General features: G+C 44.2%; 1 protein-coding gene across 1 annotated transcript; it reads left to right on the top strand.

Annotated features, from left to right (window-relative positions):
- The first annotated feature begins 5,447 nt into the window (after positions 1-5,447).
- On the top strand, positions 5,448-12,511 carry LOC306922507 (HUWE1-associated protein modifying stress responses-like). Its single transcript, XM_079500166.1, has 4 exons — positions 5,448-5,970; positions 8,072-8,152; positions 8,300-8,575; positions 9,710-12,511. The coding sequence occupies exons 1-4, from the start codon at positions 5,736-5,738 to the stop codon at positions 9,946-9,948; spliced, it is 831 nt and encodes a 276-aa protein (XP_079356292.1). The 5' UTR covers positions 5,448-5,735; the 3' UTR covers positions 9,949-12,511.
- Positions 12,512-14,198: the final 1,687 nt, after the last annotated feature.

Genomic DNA, 14,198 nt, shown 5'->3' with positions numbered 1-14,198 from the left:
CTCCGGCACCGTTAACCCGGTCAATGCCAAATTTTGCACACACACTCCCTGGATGCCAACGATGAACCTCTGCCCCAAAACTTCCAGAACGGCCTGTTATAGCGCCACCAGGAGGCCGCTTTGTGCAAAACAAGTTTTTGGACAGTACACCTACAGATTTTGTCCAAACATCACGCAAATTGGTACACAGTCTCTCTAGAGCCATTCAACGAAACGAGTCTTTCACATTTCTCAGACTCCATCCTGATTGGCTAAGATTGGCTTCCAAAGTTCGCAGGAGTGCTCAGTTTCAAACAAAATGCTGCAAATCATGAACACATCGTGTGATTTCTGTGAAATTGTGCACGCACATTCCTACTAGGCCGAGGAGGAAATGCCACGTGAACATTTTCAACTCGGCTTCATGGTGGCGCTATAACTGGCCGAAAAGTGTTTTACCTCTAACTGCACGGATCTGTGGATAACTTTGTATGCCAACTCCCTAGAGGCCAAGGAAAAACCTTTGCCTGGAATTTTTCACATCTGCTCTTTATAGCGCCACCAGGAGGCCGACATAAAACACATTTTCTAATATTACTCCTTCAGATTTTATCCAAATTTCACGCAAATCGGTACACATGCTCTTCATAGTCATGTGATCAAGAAGGGTTTGTTTGATTTCTCATAATCCACCCTCATTGGCTACTATTGGCTTCTAAACTTTTCAGGAGTAGCCCGCTTTGTACCCGTTTTGTACAAATCGCCACAACTACTCAACGCAGCGTCCGATTGTGGTGAAACTGTGCATGCATATTCCCACTAGGCTTTGGAAGAAATGCCACTTGACAGTTTTCAAATCAGCCTCATGGTGGCGCTACAACAGGCCAAGCCGCGTCTCACACACACACACACACACACACACACGTTATATTGCTCCTAAACATCACACACACTCCTATCCTCCTGGTGGAGACCTGTGCCCAGAAGGGCCCTTTTTCTAGTTGTATACTGTAGTGTACTTCCATGTAGAAATACTAAATATACAAAAAAATTCAAATGTAAACAATGTACTGAAATCTTTTTGAAAATAGTAGATCTACAACATGTCACATTGCGATTTAAATCAAATGTCTTTTAAACAACCATATACAGGCCTACTTAGTAGGGTTCTCCCCGAACCTCTTCAACTGAAAATAGCTGATCTACAAGCTAGCTCACAATGTATCATCATGAGGTGTGAGCTTGAAAGATTTGCTAGTTAGTGTGGTTGCTTAAAGGCAAGCAGACTATTGTATTGCTTTTGTGCGCTTTGCCCTCATCTGATTGGACAGTATACGGTGAGTCTGTGACATTCGCAACTCAGTGAAACTCTTGTCACATTTTGCCTATAATAGTATGTGTGGTTTTCTATAGAGACAGGCAACCACACTCGCAATTTGCAGAATTGCATCAATATGGATGCCAAATATCATGTGTAATATCTATCCACTAGAGGGTGACTTTATTAACATTAAATTAAAAGTTCACAAAATGTATTTGCACACCAGTTTAATGGCTAGGTTTCCATTGAGAAAAAAATAAACTGGTATATCAGAATATGTACTGAACTCCACAAAACACTGCGACAATGTAGCAATGTATTCCATATTAACCACATATATACTTACATAGTTGACTGGAGTCCCCCAGGGCTCTATACTAGCACCCCTATACTGCACTTATCTCTGCCAAATATACTCTATCTACAAGCTCACGCATTGTGAGCTTGAATGCCCTAAAACAAGCACAAAAGCATCGGAAGTAGCCTTTCAAGCTTGTAGATCTACTTTTTCTACTTTTCAGGAATTTGAATCCTGAAAAGTAACAGTTTTGGGCATAAGGTTTCCAGAGACGATATCCTGGTACGTCAGGAGTCCAGTCTGTTCCTATTTGCCCGTTTTTCAGATAAGCTTGTAGTTTACAATAGGAAAACAAAGACAAGTCAGCCTTCTACATTTTAGCTACATGAATGAAATTAAAAACAAAAATAAAAAAGGCACTTATTCTCTTTGACAATTGTCAAAGAGAATAACAATATTAAACTTTTGCTGAAAATAGCTGTTTTTTAAATATTTTGTTTTTAATTAAAAATGTTCACAAAATACACATACACCACCCGTCCACAACCCTCCCCCTCCCCACATACAAACCCACATAGAAGACAGCACAGTTAAAGCATAATAACAATAATAACAATGAAAATAAAACACAAAAAACATGGAAAAAACTAAACAAAAAAGAAAACAAATCAGGAAGAGACAAATCTACTATACACTACAGAAATTAAGTTGTTTCAATAGCTGTTGACAAGCTCACACAACGCATCGTGCTGCAATGCGCTATGACTTACTTACTTACTTACGCCTATTACCCCTTCTGGGATTTAGGCCGTCGACAAGAGTTCTCCAAGCATCTCGATCCTGAGCCAACACTTCCAGCTGTCCCCAAGTGTGGCCCATAGTTTTTGCATCTGCCTCCAAGTCTCTGCGCCAGGTGTTCCGTGGCCGACCTCTCTTTCTTTTCCCTTGGGAGTTCCACTTGAGGGACTGCCTTGTGGTGTTTGAGGCTGGTTTACGGAGAGTATGGCCTATCCATCTCCAACGCCTTTTGAGGATCTCTTCCTCTGCAGGTATTTGGTTGGTGCGTTGCCACAGCTCTTTGTTGCTGATGGTGTTTGGCCAGCGGATCTGGAGGATTCGTCGCAGACAGGTGTTGATGAATGTTTGGATTTTGTTTGTGGTGTTCACTGTTGTCCTCCATGTCTCTGCACCATAAAGTAAGACTATGAGCTTGTCGATTATCTATTTTCAGCAAAAGCTTTCCCCACAATAACAGAAACAGAAAATACACTAGTATAGAGCCCTGAGGGACTCAAGTCAACCATATAGGGTTTGAGTGGTTAAATTAACGATTGTTAATCATAGTCAAAGTTATGACAGGAAAGGTACGAATTGTGACCGGGGTGACAAAAATAAATGTTTTTCTATTGAATGCAATTGTGAACAACAGCCAAGTCGTAATGTAATGTATCCATTGGCCAATCATACGATTCACTGCAGCTCAACAGTCCGTGTGAGGGGTGGTCAGGAGATGTCTATGAACTGTGCGTTTAAGGCTTGAAGACCATTGTCTCTGATGGAACCAACTACATGCTCTGCATGGTGAGACAGCAGTGTGAGACAGCAGTGTGGATAAAGTTTGCATGACATGTTTTGGAGCCTGGGAGGCTCAAGGCATTGTGGCTGTGCATGGTGGAGGGAGCAGCTGCGCTAATATTTTGTACAGGACTGTAGCGGCCAGCAGCCAACCTGTCTTCTGTGGCTAAGGCTAGTAGGCATGGAGTTTTTATTTTTATTTTTTTTACTGGCAGTGTCCTGCTCAATTATGTTTAGGGCCTTCTTTTGGATTATCCAGACTGGATATTGTCAAGTAGACCAATATGTGTAGTAGGTGGAGGGAGCACTCATCCAGGTGAGTGAGGCGTACTCCATTGAGTTGACTATGTTCCACTTATGGTTTACAGTGTAAACCCAGCAGTGAGCCCAGTGTCTCTGATGTCATGGACACGGCTCACTTCCTTTCTGGACTACAATTCCCATAATGCCTTGGTGCACTGCTCTAGCCTGGTTAATAAACCAGACCGAATCAGCCGTTGGCAAAAAAAATTGCCTGCCAGCGGATTAGGGTCTGGCGAGGCTCAGTAGCACGCCTCTTTCCTACAACCGAGAACAGGTCGGGCCAATTGGGACACGGTATGCAATATGGGCGGGCTTTGGTACAGTGACGTTCAATGCTTGAGACCTTTGACTGACAGTAGCTCTGACCAATTCTAGCTCTGACCAGTAGCTCTGACAAAATGTTTGAACCCGCCCCCCGGGAAATGAAATCCAAGTGGAGCCAGCCCAGACTAATATACCGCGACAGTGTTGTGTGATATTAGTCTGGCTTATTAGCCAGGCTAGCACTGCTCCTCCTTATAGGGTAGGGGAGGGCTTACTGAGACAACATGTAGTCCTATAGGAGATGTAGTCCAGGAAGTAAGTGAGCCCAGTGTCCATGACATCAGAGACACTGCTAAAATCTAAAATATCTAAAACCACATATTACACACATAAAGACCCCCAGGAAAGTGTTCTAAATCTTCTAAACGTCATTAACATATATTCTTTTTGCAAAAAGGGTGATGTTTCCTTTTAAGAAGCAGGTGTTAAACTATTAATCTGGTGTCCGTGAGGTCAGATGTAGAGTTGCTGACCGGCTCCACGCAGATATAGGTGATGATGATCCAGTAAGTATGTGCATGTATGACCATAGATATATATAAACTCTAGATGGCTCAAGGCGGAGTTTCTGACGTCGTTCACCCGGCAGCCATCTTACTTCGGGGCTACAGTACCATTTAGTACAGTATGTTCAATGGCAGCTCAAACAGAAACAGTCATAACTCGCTCAAATCTTGACGGATTTACAAACGGGTTGGTTTATTACAAACGTTGTCAACGTGGCTATGATTCAGGACGCTTATCTGCTTAATTTTTTTTTTTATATGAACGTCGTATAAAAAAAGTTATGGTCATTTAAGAGTACATGCCCCATAGACACAATGTTATGTGGCCCGAGGTAAGATGGCCGCCACGTAACGACGTCGCTCTCCATTGGCCAACAGCGCGGGTGAGCTATCTAGAGTTTATATATATCTATGTGTATAATGTGTATGGCTATCCAGGGTTTGATGATGTCAGTGCTGTGATCTTCATAATTCATATATGGAGACGGCAATATATGGAGCGTGTCGCAAGGCGTATATGGCTTATGGCTATCCAGGGTTTGATGATGTCAGTGCTGTGATCTTCATATATGGAGACGGCCATATTGGAGCATGTCACGAGGCATGACAGTCTGACATGAAATGCAGGTTCATGTTCCAGATGGTGGCAGTAGAGTACACAGGTTCCCTCATGGTTCCCTCTAGCTCTGATCCATAGCTCTAATGCATAGACTTAGCCAGGCTACATTAGACTAGCTATGGATCAGAGCTAGGTTCCCTCCTCTGTGTACTGTACTATACTGTATAAGCCCCGAGCTGAATTAAAACAGTTGCACTGTGTTTAGAAAAGCCGATTTGCTCAGACACAAATTCTCCTTTCATTGTCAATGGCAAATGTGACACGTGTTGGGACGAAAAGCTGTATATAGGAGGCCCCTCAAATATAGGATAAACTATAATTTGTCTACTTCTTTCTATTCTTTTTCCTCTCGCGTTGCTATTCTAAGCTGTGGGTCTATTTTTTCAAACCACTTCATCCAATCGGTTTTCGAGGACGACGCACCAAGAGCCCGCCCCCACATATCCATCGCGGCCAATGACGTTTGCGTTTCTCGGAAAAACGGGCGTGGCCAGCTAACAAGCATGGTTACGTGTTTTGAAGAAATGCGGCGAGGTGTTGTCATCACATTCCTGCTTGTTTGTTGAAGCGCCCGGACAGTCAACCAGAGAGAGACCCGGACAGATCCTCAACAATGCGGCTCTGACGACAAACTTCTTGGGATATTACTACAAATACTCGATATCTCATAAAATAAATTAGTCGCTTTAACCGACAAGAACCCACCCCCCAAGACGCTTTATTCTCACCACATTATAAGGAAGCGTCGCGTCGGTTCTTTTAGCTAGCATTAGCATATTAGCACTACCGACCGACCCGTCCGAACGAACGATGGCCGATAAGAAGAACACCAAGCCGGGGGAGGAGGTAGAAGGCGAGGCGGAGATCCAGGAGCACGGGCCCGAACATTGGTTCTCTAAGTGGGAGAGGCAGTGCCTGGCCTCGCAGGCCCAGCAGGACGCTGGGCCCCTGGGCCGGGACGACGAGGCTGAGGCGGAGCAGAGCCAGCAGCAGCTGTGGCACCTCTTCCAGAACTCTGCCACCGCCGTGGCTCAGCTCTACAAAGGTTAGCCTTTAGCTTAGCCTAGCAGGAGGCTAACCCGTTAGCCCCTGTGGGGACGGTAATGCTCAACGTTGCCAGATTGTGTGAGAAATAAAGCTACCAGGTCTTTGAAAGCAAGCCCTAAAGAAGCGACTAGTGTTAGGCCTCGTGAGCATTTTGAAACCTATGTGCGTCGGCTGCTTGATATAGCCGATAGACGCGTTGCGGGCTTGTTGCTGCTCTTTTCAAATCATCATTGGAGGAAAAAAGAAATGTTTTTTGTAATGTTACCAACTCAAATCTGGTACGGGGGTCCCTGGCACAATGTGTCCAGATGGATTTGTATTTATTTTAATTTGAGGGATTCTTGATGTGAAAATATATTAGAACGACTGGTTCAAATAAGTGGAGGAAACAAGCCCAAAATAGCATTTTATTTACAAGCTACTTTAAGAAAAAGCAGACATGGCAACACCGAGGAGTAGCTGCCTGCTACTACTGGTAGCATTATGCTAACCTCAGTGAGAAGCTGATGGTTCTGTGTGTTAAGGGTGGGGGGTTAAGTAACACAATCACGGTGTCGCACGCCGAAAAAACAGCCCATCTATAACTAGACAAAGCGTTGCCAGACGTATATCATATTTTCACATTATTATAATTATTATTTAACTTGTGTGTTTGGGGTGAGCTGGGACTAGATGGAACAGATGAGCTGACCACCACCCCTTCCCCTTAAAAGCCGAATTTAGGTATGCGTCGTCGTGCGATGGTGTCGCTCGCCGACAACAATCTTGATTCCCCCCCAGCCCAAATAGCGACGGTCTCACGTGTTAAAACACGGACTGAAAAAGAGGCCCTTTAACTTAATACTGATCTCGTCAAAATGGCGTTGGAAGCAAGCAGGGAGGAGTTCCCTTCTCTGAGTGAAAACAAGTCTTGTTTGGGTGACGGGGTTTGAACCCTCTGCTGCGGTACAGGGTGGTCGCGTGCGACTTCACTGAGTGGGTTATGCGTCTGTGATTGTTTAAAAGGGGTTTCGAACCGTTTCTTGCCCACCTTCTTCTTTGGGCTTGATGGTTGTTGCTTTGTTATGAAGCCCCTAGAAGAACAAAATGGCGAAGGGGGGATTATCGTTATGTTTGCTTGTTTATAATGTCACATCCCGAGGTGTTTGGCGGAGCCGATGTTCTTCTTGCCCCGGTAGGGGTTTTATTGAGGGGGGGGGGGGGGGGGGTTCTGCTGTTCTTGGCCTGGTTTGGGGTTCTCCTTACCTTGGTTGGGTGTTGTGGGAGAGTCAGTCTTCCTGACCTGGGGAGGGGGGGGGGGTCCTTTGCCCTGTGAGTGGTGGTGGTGGGTGTAGGCTTTCTTGCCATGGTTGGGGGGGTGGGGTTGACGTGCTTGGTGATTTGACACGGGAACAGGCGTGGGGATCACACATCTTCTGAGTGACTGTCTGCTGACTTGTGCAACAACTGCTGAGGCTGGCCCCGTAGCTGTATGAATACTTGCTAGACAAGCTGCTTTAAAAGAATGGCTAGCTAAGCTACATTACTCTTTATATATATTTTTTTTTAACCAAGCTATGCTCTCTTGAATGATTTGCAAGCTTTACACAAGTTATTAAGTAAAAGTAGTTGGCTACATTTGAAACTACTTATACGCAAAACGACTCAAACAAATAATCCCCAGACGAAAAGGTTGACAACCCCTGGTGTAGTGTAGACCACTACCTTACTGTGTTTGTGTAGTCTTATTAATGGCAACAAGTTTGTCATTTTCATTCATATAAAGAATGAAATCCTGAGAAACTCACTGGCTGCTTCTCTGACTGCAAATTCATAATGGAACCTTTGTGTTCACTTTAGCTGTAGTGTTTAGTTTAATGGTCATTTTCATCAGCATTGAGCCCATGCTTGCTTTAGCACATCTGCTTGTATTGTCTGGGCCTCGCAGTGTTTTTAAAAACTGCAGTGTAATTTGATTCCATTGAGTTTGATTAGTGTGTCATTGGTACTAGACTAGTAGGTTAATCAATTTCTATACTGTTAATTGCTATACTGATTGACCTCACTTATTTTGTCATTTAATCTCATAATCCAATTTTTCCTTTTAATGTCATTAACAGATCGTGTATGCCAACAACAAGGCCTCTCTCTGTGGGTGCCCTTCCAGAATGCAGCAACAGCTGTCACTAACCTGTACAAAGGCAAGTAAATTAAAACCAAACTCGTGGCACCCGTTTCTGTGACCTCTGTACATGGCATAAATTACCACTACTGACTTATTGTATATAAGTGTTTAAGTTGGATCTAATTAACAGTCGAGTATTTCTCTGTCCCATGTACACCTCCAGAGAGTATGGAGGCTCACCAAAGGAGCTATGACCTAGGCATCCAGATTGGCTACCAGCGCAGGAATAAAGAGGTGCTGGCGTGGGTGAAGAAGCGCAGAAGAACCATCAGACGAGAGGATCTCATCAGCTTCTTGTGTGGCAAAGCCCCACCTCCCCGTAACGCTCGGGCCCCACCCAGGGTTTCAGTGGTGTCCACCAGCCGGCCGTCTGCGCCAGAGACCGGCAGCTCCATAGAGACTGACCTACAGCCTTTCAGAGAAGCTATAGCGCTACATGGTAGGTCAACGGCGCTACACATACGGATTCAAGTTCTCAGAAGCCAGGATGTCTTTTATGAGCTCTCATTTTGTGGAGAGCAGAACATGTGTAGGCTTAAGATTAGAGCATTTGAAACAAGTTGTCAAACTAGCAATATGTTCAGAAGCGTCTTCCATAAAATCTTAGTCTCCGGTATTTCATATAAAAGGTTTAAAACCTTAGTCTGTGACTACTTCACCTGGTTGGCAGTATCCATCCATCCATCTTCAACTGCGTATCTGGAATCGGGTTGTCGGGCTAACCGTTCCAACAGAGATTTCCAGTCTTCCCTTTCCAGAGCAACATTGGCAACTTCCTCCTGTGGGATCCAGAGGCATTCCCAGGCCAATGTGGCAATATAATCCTCCCATCTGGTCCTTGGTCTGCCATGGAGGTTGGCAGGATGTAGAACAGTATTGCTAAAACATAATCATTTTACATATTGTTAATCGTTTAGGAATCATTATTAATTGTTTAGGAATCAGCCATAGTGCGCCATTCACACAGTTGCACATTAGGATTTGGTCATACAAACAATCAGTCGTGAGATTTTATTTAGCTTTAATCCACGTATAGACTACTCTGGCCGTGTCTTATTTACAAGGGAAGACGCGCACACACTCTGTTGGCGATAGGTGATGTCAATTGTGCTTGATGGTCAGGTGTGCACACCCCATTACATTCTACAACCGATTTCCAGCCACAGAAGCTTATTGACAGCCTGACATCCGCTTTGTGTGTACCAGCCTCAAGATGAACGCCTGGCTTTCAGAAATTACATCATGTGCCAGCCAAGTATATGGTAAAGTCTATGGACTTTTACTGCACTGAAAGAAGAAAAAAACACTTTGTATTGCACACTATTTTAATGGAACAAACGCCCACACACAAGTGCTCATGCTGCAAGGGGAATCTACAGTAAATGTGCAGCTTGAGTTGGACAATACAACACAACCCATGCCTTTACTTAAACTTGTGTGCATACAGTGTTGAAGCTCTTTCTGTCTTTTTAATATCAATGTTTCCTTAACAAACATTGATAGATGTACCTTATGTATTTACATGCATGCGTTTCTAAATTGTATAACTAATTTTGGCGTGGTTCCTCTCCAGGGTTGAGTGGGGCTATGGCCAGCATCTCCGTGCGCTCCGGTCCACCGGGCTCTCCAACACACCCCGCCCAGTCCCTCAGTCGCCGCCGGAACGGCCTTCACGACGTCGACCTGAACACCTTCATCGCCGAAGAGATGGCGCTTCACTTGGACGCAACGGCCAATCGCAAACGAGGACCGGCACCCTGCAGTGATGTCATTACAGACTCGCCTACTCATAAGCGCAACAGGATGCTCTGAGCGTCTAAACTCTTTGCCGCCCACATGCCACGGCCCCCTCCTCTGTCCTGTCCTCAGTGGCCGAGTTTTGGACAACCGATGAGGACGATGTCTTCGGCCAGCCAATCAACTCCTTCCTCCTTCGTCTTTGTTGCTGCAATGCTGCAAATAAAGAAACACAAACTTGTATAACAACCCACTCATCTCTCCTCCATTCTGTTTTAACCCCCTCGCTCCTTGCCTTGCATCTAGTTTTCCTCACCCACCCCTGTCCCTCTCATGCCCCCCCACACTTGATTTCCTACGTGATAACATTTGAATAGGATTGTAAGGGAGCACAAAACATGCCACACTTGAGATTGTGACCCCCGCAGACAGAGCACTGCATTTAGAACCAACTCGCCATCCACAAGGCCATAACTCGCATGGCACATCATTTAGAACCAACTCGCCATCCACAAGGCCATAACTCGCATGGCACATCATAACCTCTGATAATCACTGCATTTAGAACCAACTCGCCATCCACAAGGCCATAACTCGCATGGCACATCATAACATCTGATAATCGGATGAACTGGGCTTGTTGTTGCCTTACGTTTTCACTCTAGTCTCCTTTTGATATCCCTTGTTTCATTCTTCAAACCCGCTATGTACTTCCTCCTCTTCTCAGTGAGTGATCTGGCCAAACCAGATTGGGCTGAACCCCAGGCTTGGTGAGTGTGTATGGAGAGAGGGGTCCTGAGAGGTCCACACTGCCTTCCTGTTTAATACCCCCCTCCCCCTCCAAAAACGCTTGTCAGTGTGTGTATCTCAATCTGCTGCTGCTCTGTGTGTGTGTGTGTGTGTGTGTGTGTTGGCATCTCTCACAGCAGAACTGCCACTTAACTGTGTTTTTCTTGTCTTTGCCTTTTAAGGACGCTGCTATCTCTAGTCATTGTGGGGACGATGAGTGTGTGCGTGCGAGGTTCTGGCACATTTTTAAGCACGATCTTGACTGAATTTTATTTTTTGAAATGGATTTTTTTTTCTTCCCCCCCCCCCCCCTTACCCCTGTGTATTTGCAGTCCCAAACCAGGGTTTGATCACAAAGCAGGATAGTCTTAAGTTGAACATATAGCTAATTATAGGTTGGAGGGACAATACATTCAAAAGAAAAATGACAAAATATAATGGGATTGATTGGCAAGTTGTCCCTAGTGTATGTGTTAAACATATCTGTTATGGTTACATGAATTAGGGCTATTGAAAAGAGGTACTTAACAAAGGGGTAGTCACTGAATTATAATTTATAATTACATTGTTTTAGATCTATCATCCCATCCTTATTCAAAAACAATATAAAATGTTTGTTTTTACAGTTTCAAAATACACCTGAATCCTGTTTGATTTTTTCCCCCCCTTGTGTCAGTCCTTGCATTAAGAGCTCTGACAATCACTTTTACCAACAATGAAAATGTTTGAAATCACTTTCAATTTTACGTGACAGGCCTGCCATACTGTTTACACTGGGAATGCACTGATTGGGCCTTCAAGTGCATTTACCATCCATCAAGTCTCTCTAGGGGGTCAGTTGTTCTCAAAGTGGGTTCCTCTTTGAGGGGCTTCTAAATGGACCCTTACAGGTCTAACTTGCGAGTGTTCACGCATTGCCATTTGGTTCTATTTGTATACTCCGACAGAGTTATACGGGTCCTTGGAATGAAAGTTTGAGAACCAACCACAGCTCTAGGCCAGTAGTTCTCAAACTTTTACATTTCAAGGACCCCCACCCCTGCAGTTCGTTATGCAATTAGGCCATGGACCCCCATAGTGTACGAAAACCATGTCCTTCAGTGTGTTTTGTCAGCTTGGGCTTTATGATTATGGCGGGCTGGTGCTTTTATATTCCCCAGTGGTATCCTCCATCTCAGTGCTGCTCGTTCACTCTGCGTGTTCTCGACAGGGAAACTCGTCTGTGTCGACTTGTGGGAGACAGATGGTCCTCGTATTATAGCATTCATCAATTGTTACGTTTTATGTGTCCAAACAGATCCGCCCCTCCTGTCCAATAATTTTGTTCCATTTGTACACTTGAGTTACAGACCTGTAAGAGTCCATTTGGTTCCTAATTCTTTAGCTGGGGACCACCTGGAATCCCCCCACCCCAAAAGGGCCCCTGTGGGTCCCCTGGACCACACTTTGAGAACTACTGCCACCCTAGGCTACACGGGAGACGATTCCACTGTTGACGCTTGTGGTTCTACCTTTTTAGATCTACAATGTAGTCTTGGCCGATGCCTGTGATTATTTCCCTTTTTTATTCTTCTTGCTTTGCTAGAGGGTTATTGGGCTTGATGGCTGAATAAGGCTCAAGTCACTTGAATTTTCTTATCTCGCCCATCATCTAGGAGAGAGCTGCAAACTGATTTAAACACTGCTTTGTGATACGGCCTTGTCTAATGTCTGTGTGTATATATTATATATAACATGTAGGTGCTGTTCTGATTATATATGTGGTACATATTGTAAAAAGAAAAAGTGCAGATCCATCATGATGTACAATACTGATTCTGACATTAAAGAGAGAAAGTGTTTAACTAAAGCCCTGATCCCTTTGATTTTTTTTTCTGCATATTTGATCTAAAAAGGACTTACTGGTGCTTTGCATCATCTCTTTTGCTGCTTACATCTTTTGAGTTCACAGCGGGTTACCCCCCCCCCCCCCCCCCCTGACAAGGCGATGTGTTTCTTTGAATACCAGCGGGGATATTAAAAGCAAAGATCAAGGCTGACATTGATAGTATCAATTCAAGCTTAGCCACTTCATCTGAGGGCACTGTCTGTTTTTATAATTGCATTGTTCCCCCTCTCGACTTCTCTTTCGTCTCATGTATTTTTGTCTAAATCCAATGAAAAACGGGATATGCATTTTAACGAGTTTCACTTAATCTATTTCCAGTTATCAAATAATGTGAAACGATAGGTTTTGTCTCGAGGTAACCGAACTCAATCAAACTTCGGACTGCTACGTGTGTTGTGAGCAATGTCAGATATAGCCTTGGTATCCTCCAGCTAAATTGGGCCAATTTCAAAGTAGTGCATGATTTCTAACACTAGGCGGCGACATAGTCTGCATTTTGGCTTGTTGGCTCTTGCTCAATGCAACTGTAAATGGTAGAGAAGAGCGAACATGTCAGACTAATACATGGACAAATTTAACAAAAGATGATAATCCGTCCTTGCAGACCATTTTATACTGGAGAAATGTCTTGTTGGCTAGAAGTCTTTTTATATTCCAAATGGGATTATTTTGTTTTCTTTGAATGGGATGAGTCACTCAAATGTTCTTCTTTCCCTTGAACTCACTGCAGTTAAAACAATCAATCCAGACATGAGGAAACATGACAAAGAACAAGCATCCCTCCCAGTGTATTAAAACTCCCAGAGCAAATCAAATGTAGTATGAGAAGATGGGACATCTTGTCTAGTCTACTCTCTAGAGGCTACAACTTAAAGGGTTAGTTCAGATTTTTGGATTTAAAGCTGTAGGAAATACAGCAGGTAATTGATTGCCTGAGTTCCATGGTGAGAGGTCTGCTTTTGGTGAATATTAAGTATCCCTTTTCTGGGCATTTGGTGGAGGTCACGCATTAAAAATAAATTAGCAATTTGTATTGTTGACCTATTTCTACCATATAGTGCTCCAACTGCTGCTGGTGTAGTGGTAAAGTTGAACCTTGTTCTGGCCGCAAAAAATATTTCCATGTACAAGTTGAACGAAAGTTGCTCTTTGACTGGTATAGAAATAGGTCAACAATACAAATTACGCTAGTTTTGTGGATGAATTTATTTTTAATGCATCGCCCCCAGTGACCCCCACAAAATGACCGGAACTAGGGCTACTATTCACCAGACCAGAACTCCCACCACGGGACTCAGAGAATCAATGAATACCGTTGCAACCACTATAGCAGTAAGACACCTGAGGGCGAGAAGCCCTAAAGGGCGAGGTCGCGTGCACGCATCCGCCTCGTTGACGGCAGACTGCTGCACGAGCGCTGGCACTTTGGCATGGGGGGGTCAGATCAACATGGAATGAATTCTGTACTGGCTATAGCATGTCTTGAGTGTACAGGGTTTGATGAGGTCAGATCAACATATAGAATGTCAGAACAGGTCAGCTCCATACAGTATATGGAGATCTAAGGGTGGTAGCGGGGACATTCTCTTGAGTATACAGGGTTTGATGAGGACCCAGGTAGGGCCGGGCCTTAATTTTCGGGCCTGTT

Source organism: Electrona antarctica (genome assembly GCF_951216825.1).
Source record: "Electrona antarctica genome assembly, chromosome: 4".
Taxonomy (NCBI): domain Eukaryota; kingdom Metazoa; phylum Chordata; class Actinopteri; order Myctophiformes; family Myctophidae; genus Electrona; species Electrona antarctica.
This window is presented reverse-complemented; position numbering and strand designations above follow the sequence as displayed.

Bases quoted from the DNA above. Each gene is read 5' to 3' on its own strand.
- LOC306922507 (XM_079500166.1), top strand. From the start codon at position 5,736: ATGGCCGATAAGAAGAACACCAAGCCGGGGGAGGAGGTAGAAGGCGAG. The intron at 5,971-8,071 runs GTTAGCCTTTAG...TGTCATTAACAG, and splicing joins CGTGGCTCAGCTCTACAAAG to ATCGTGTATGCCAACAACAA. The intron at 8,153-8,299 runs GCAAGTAAATTA...GTACACCTCCAG, and splicing joins TGTCACTAACCTGTACAAAG to AGAGTATGGAGGCTCACCAA.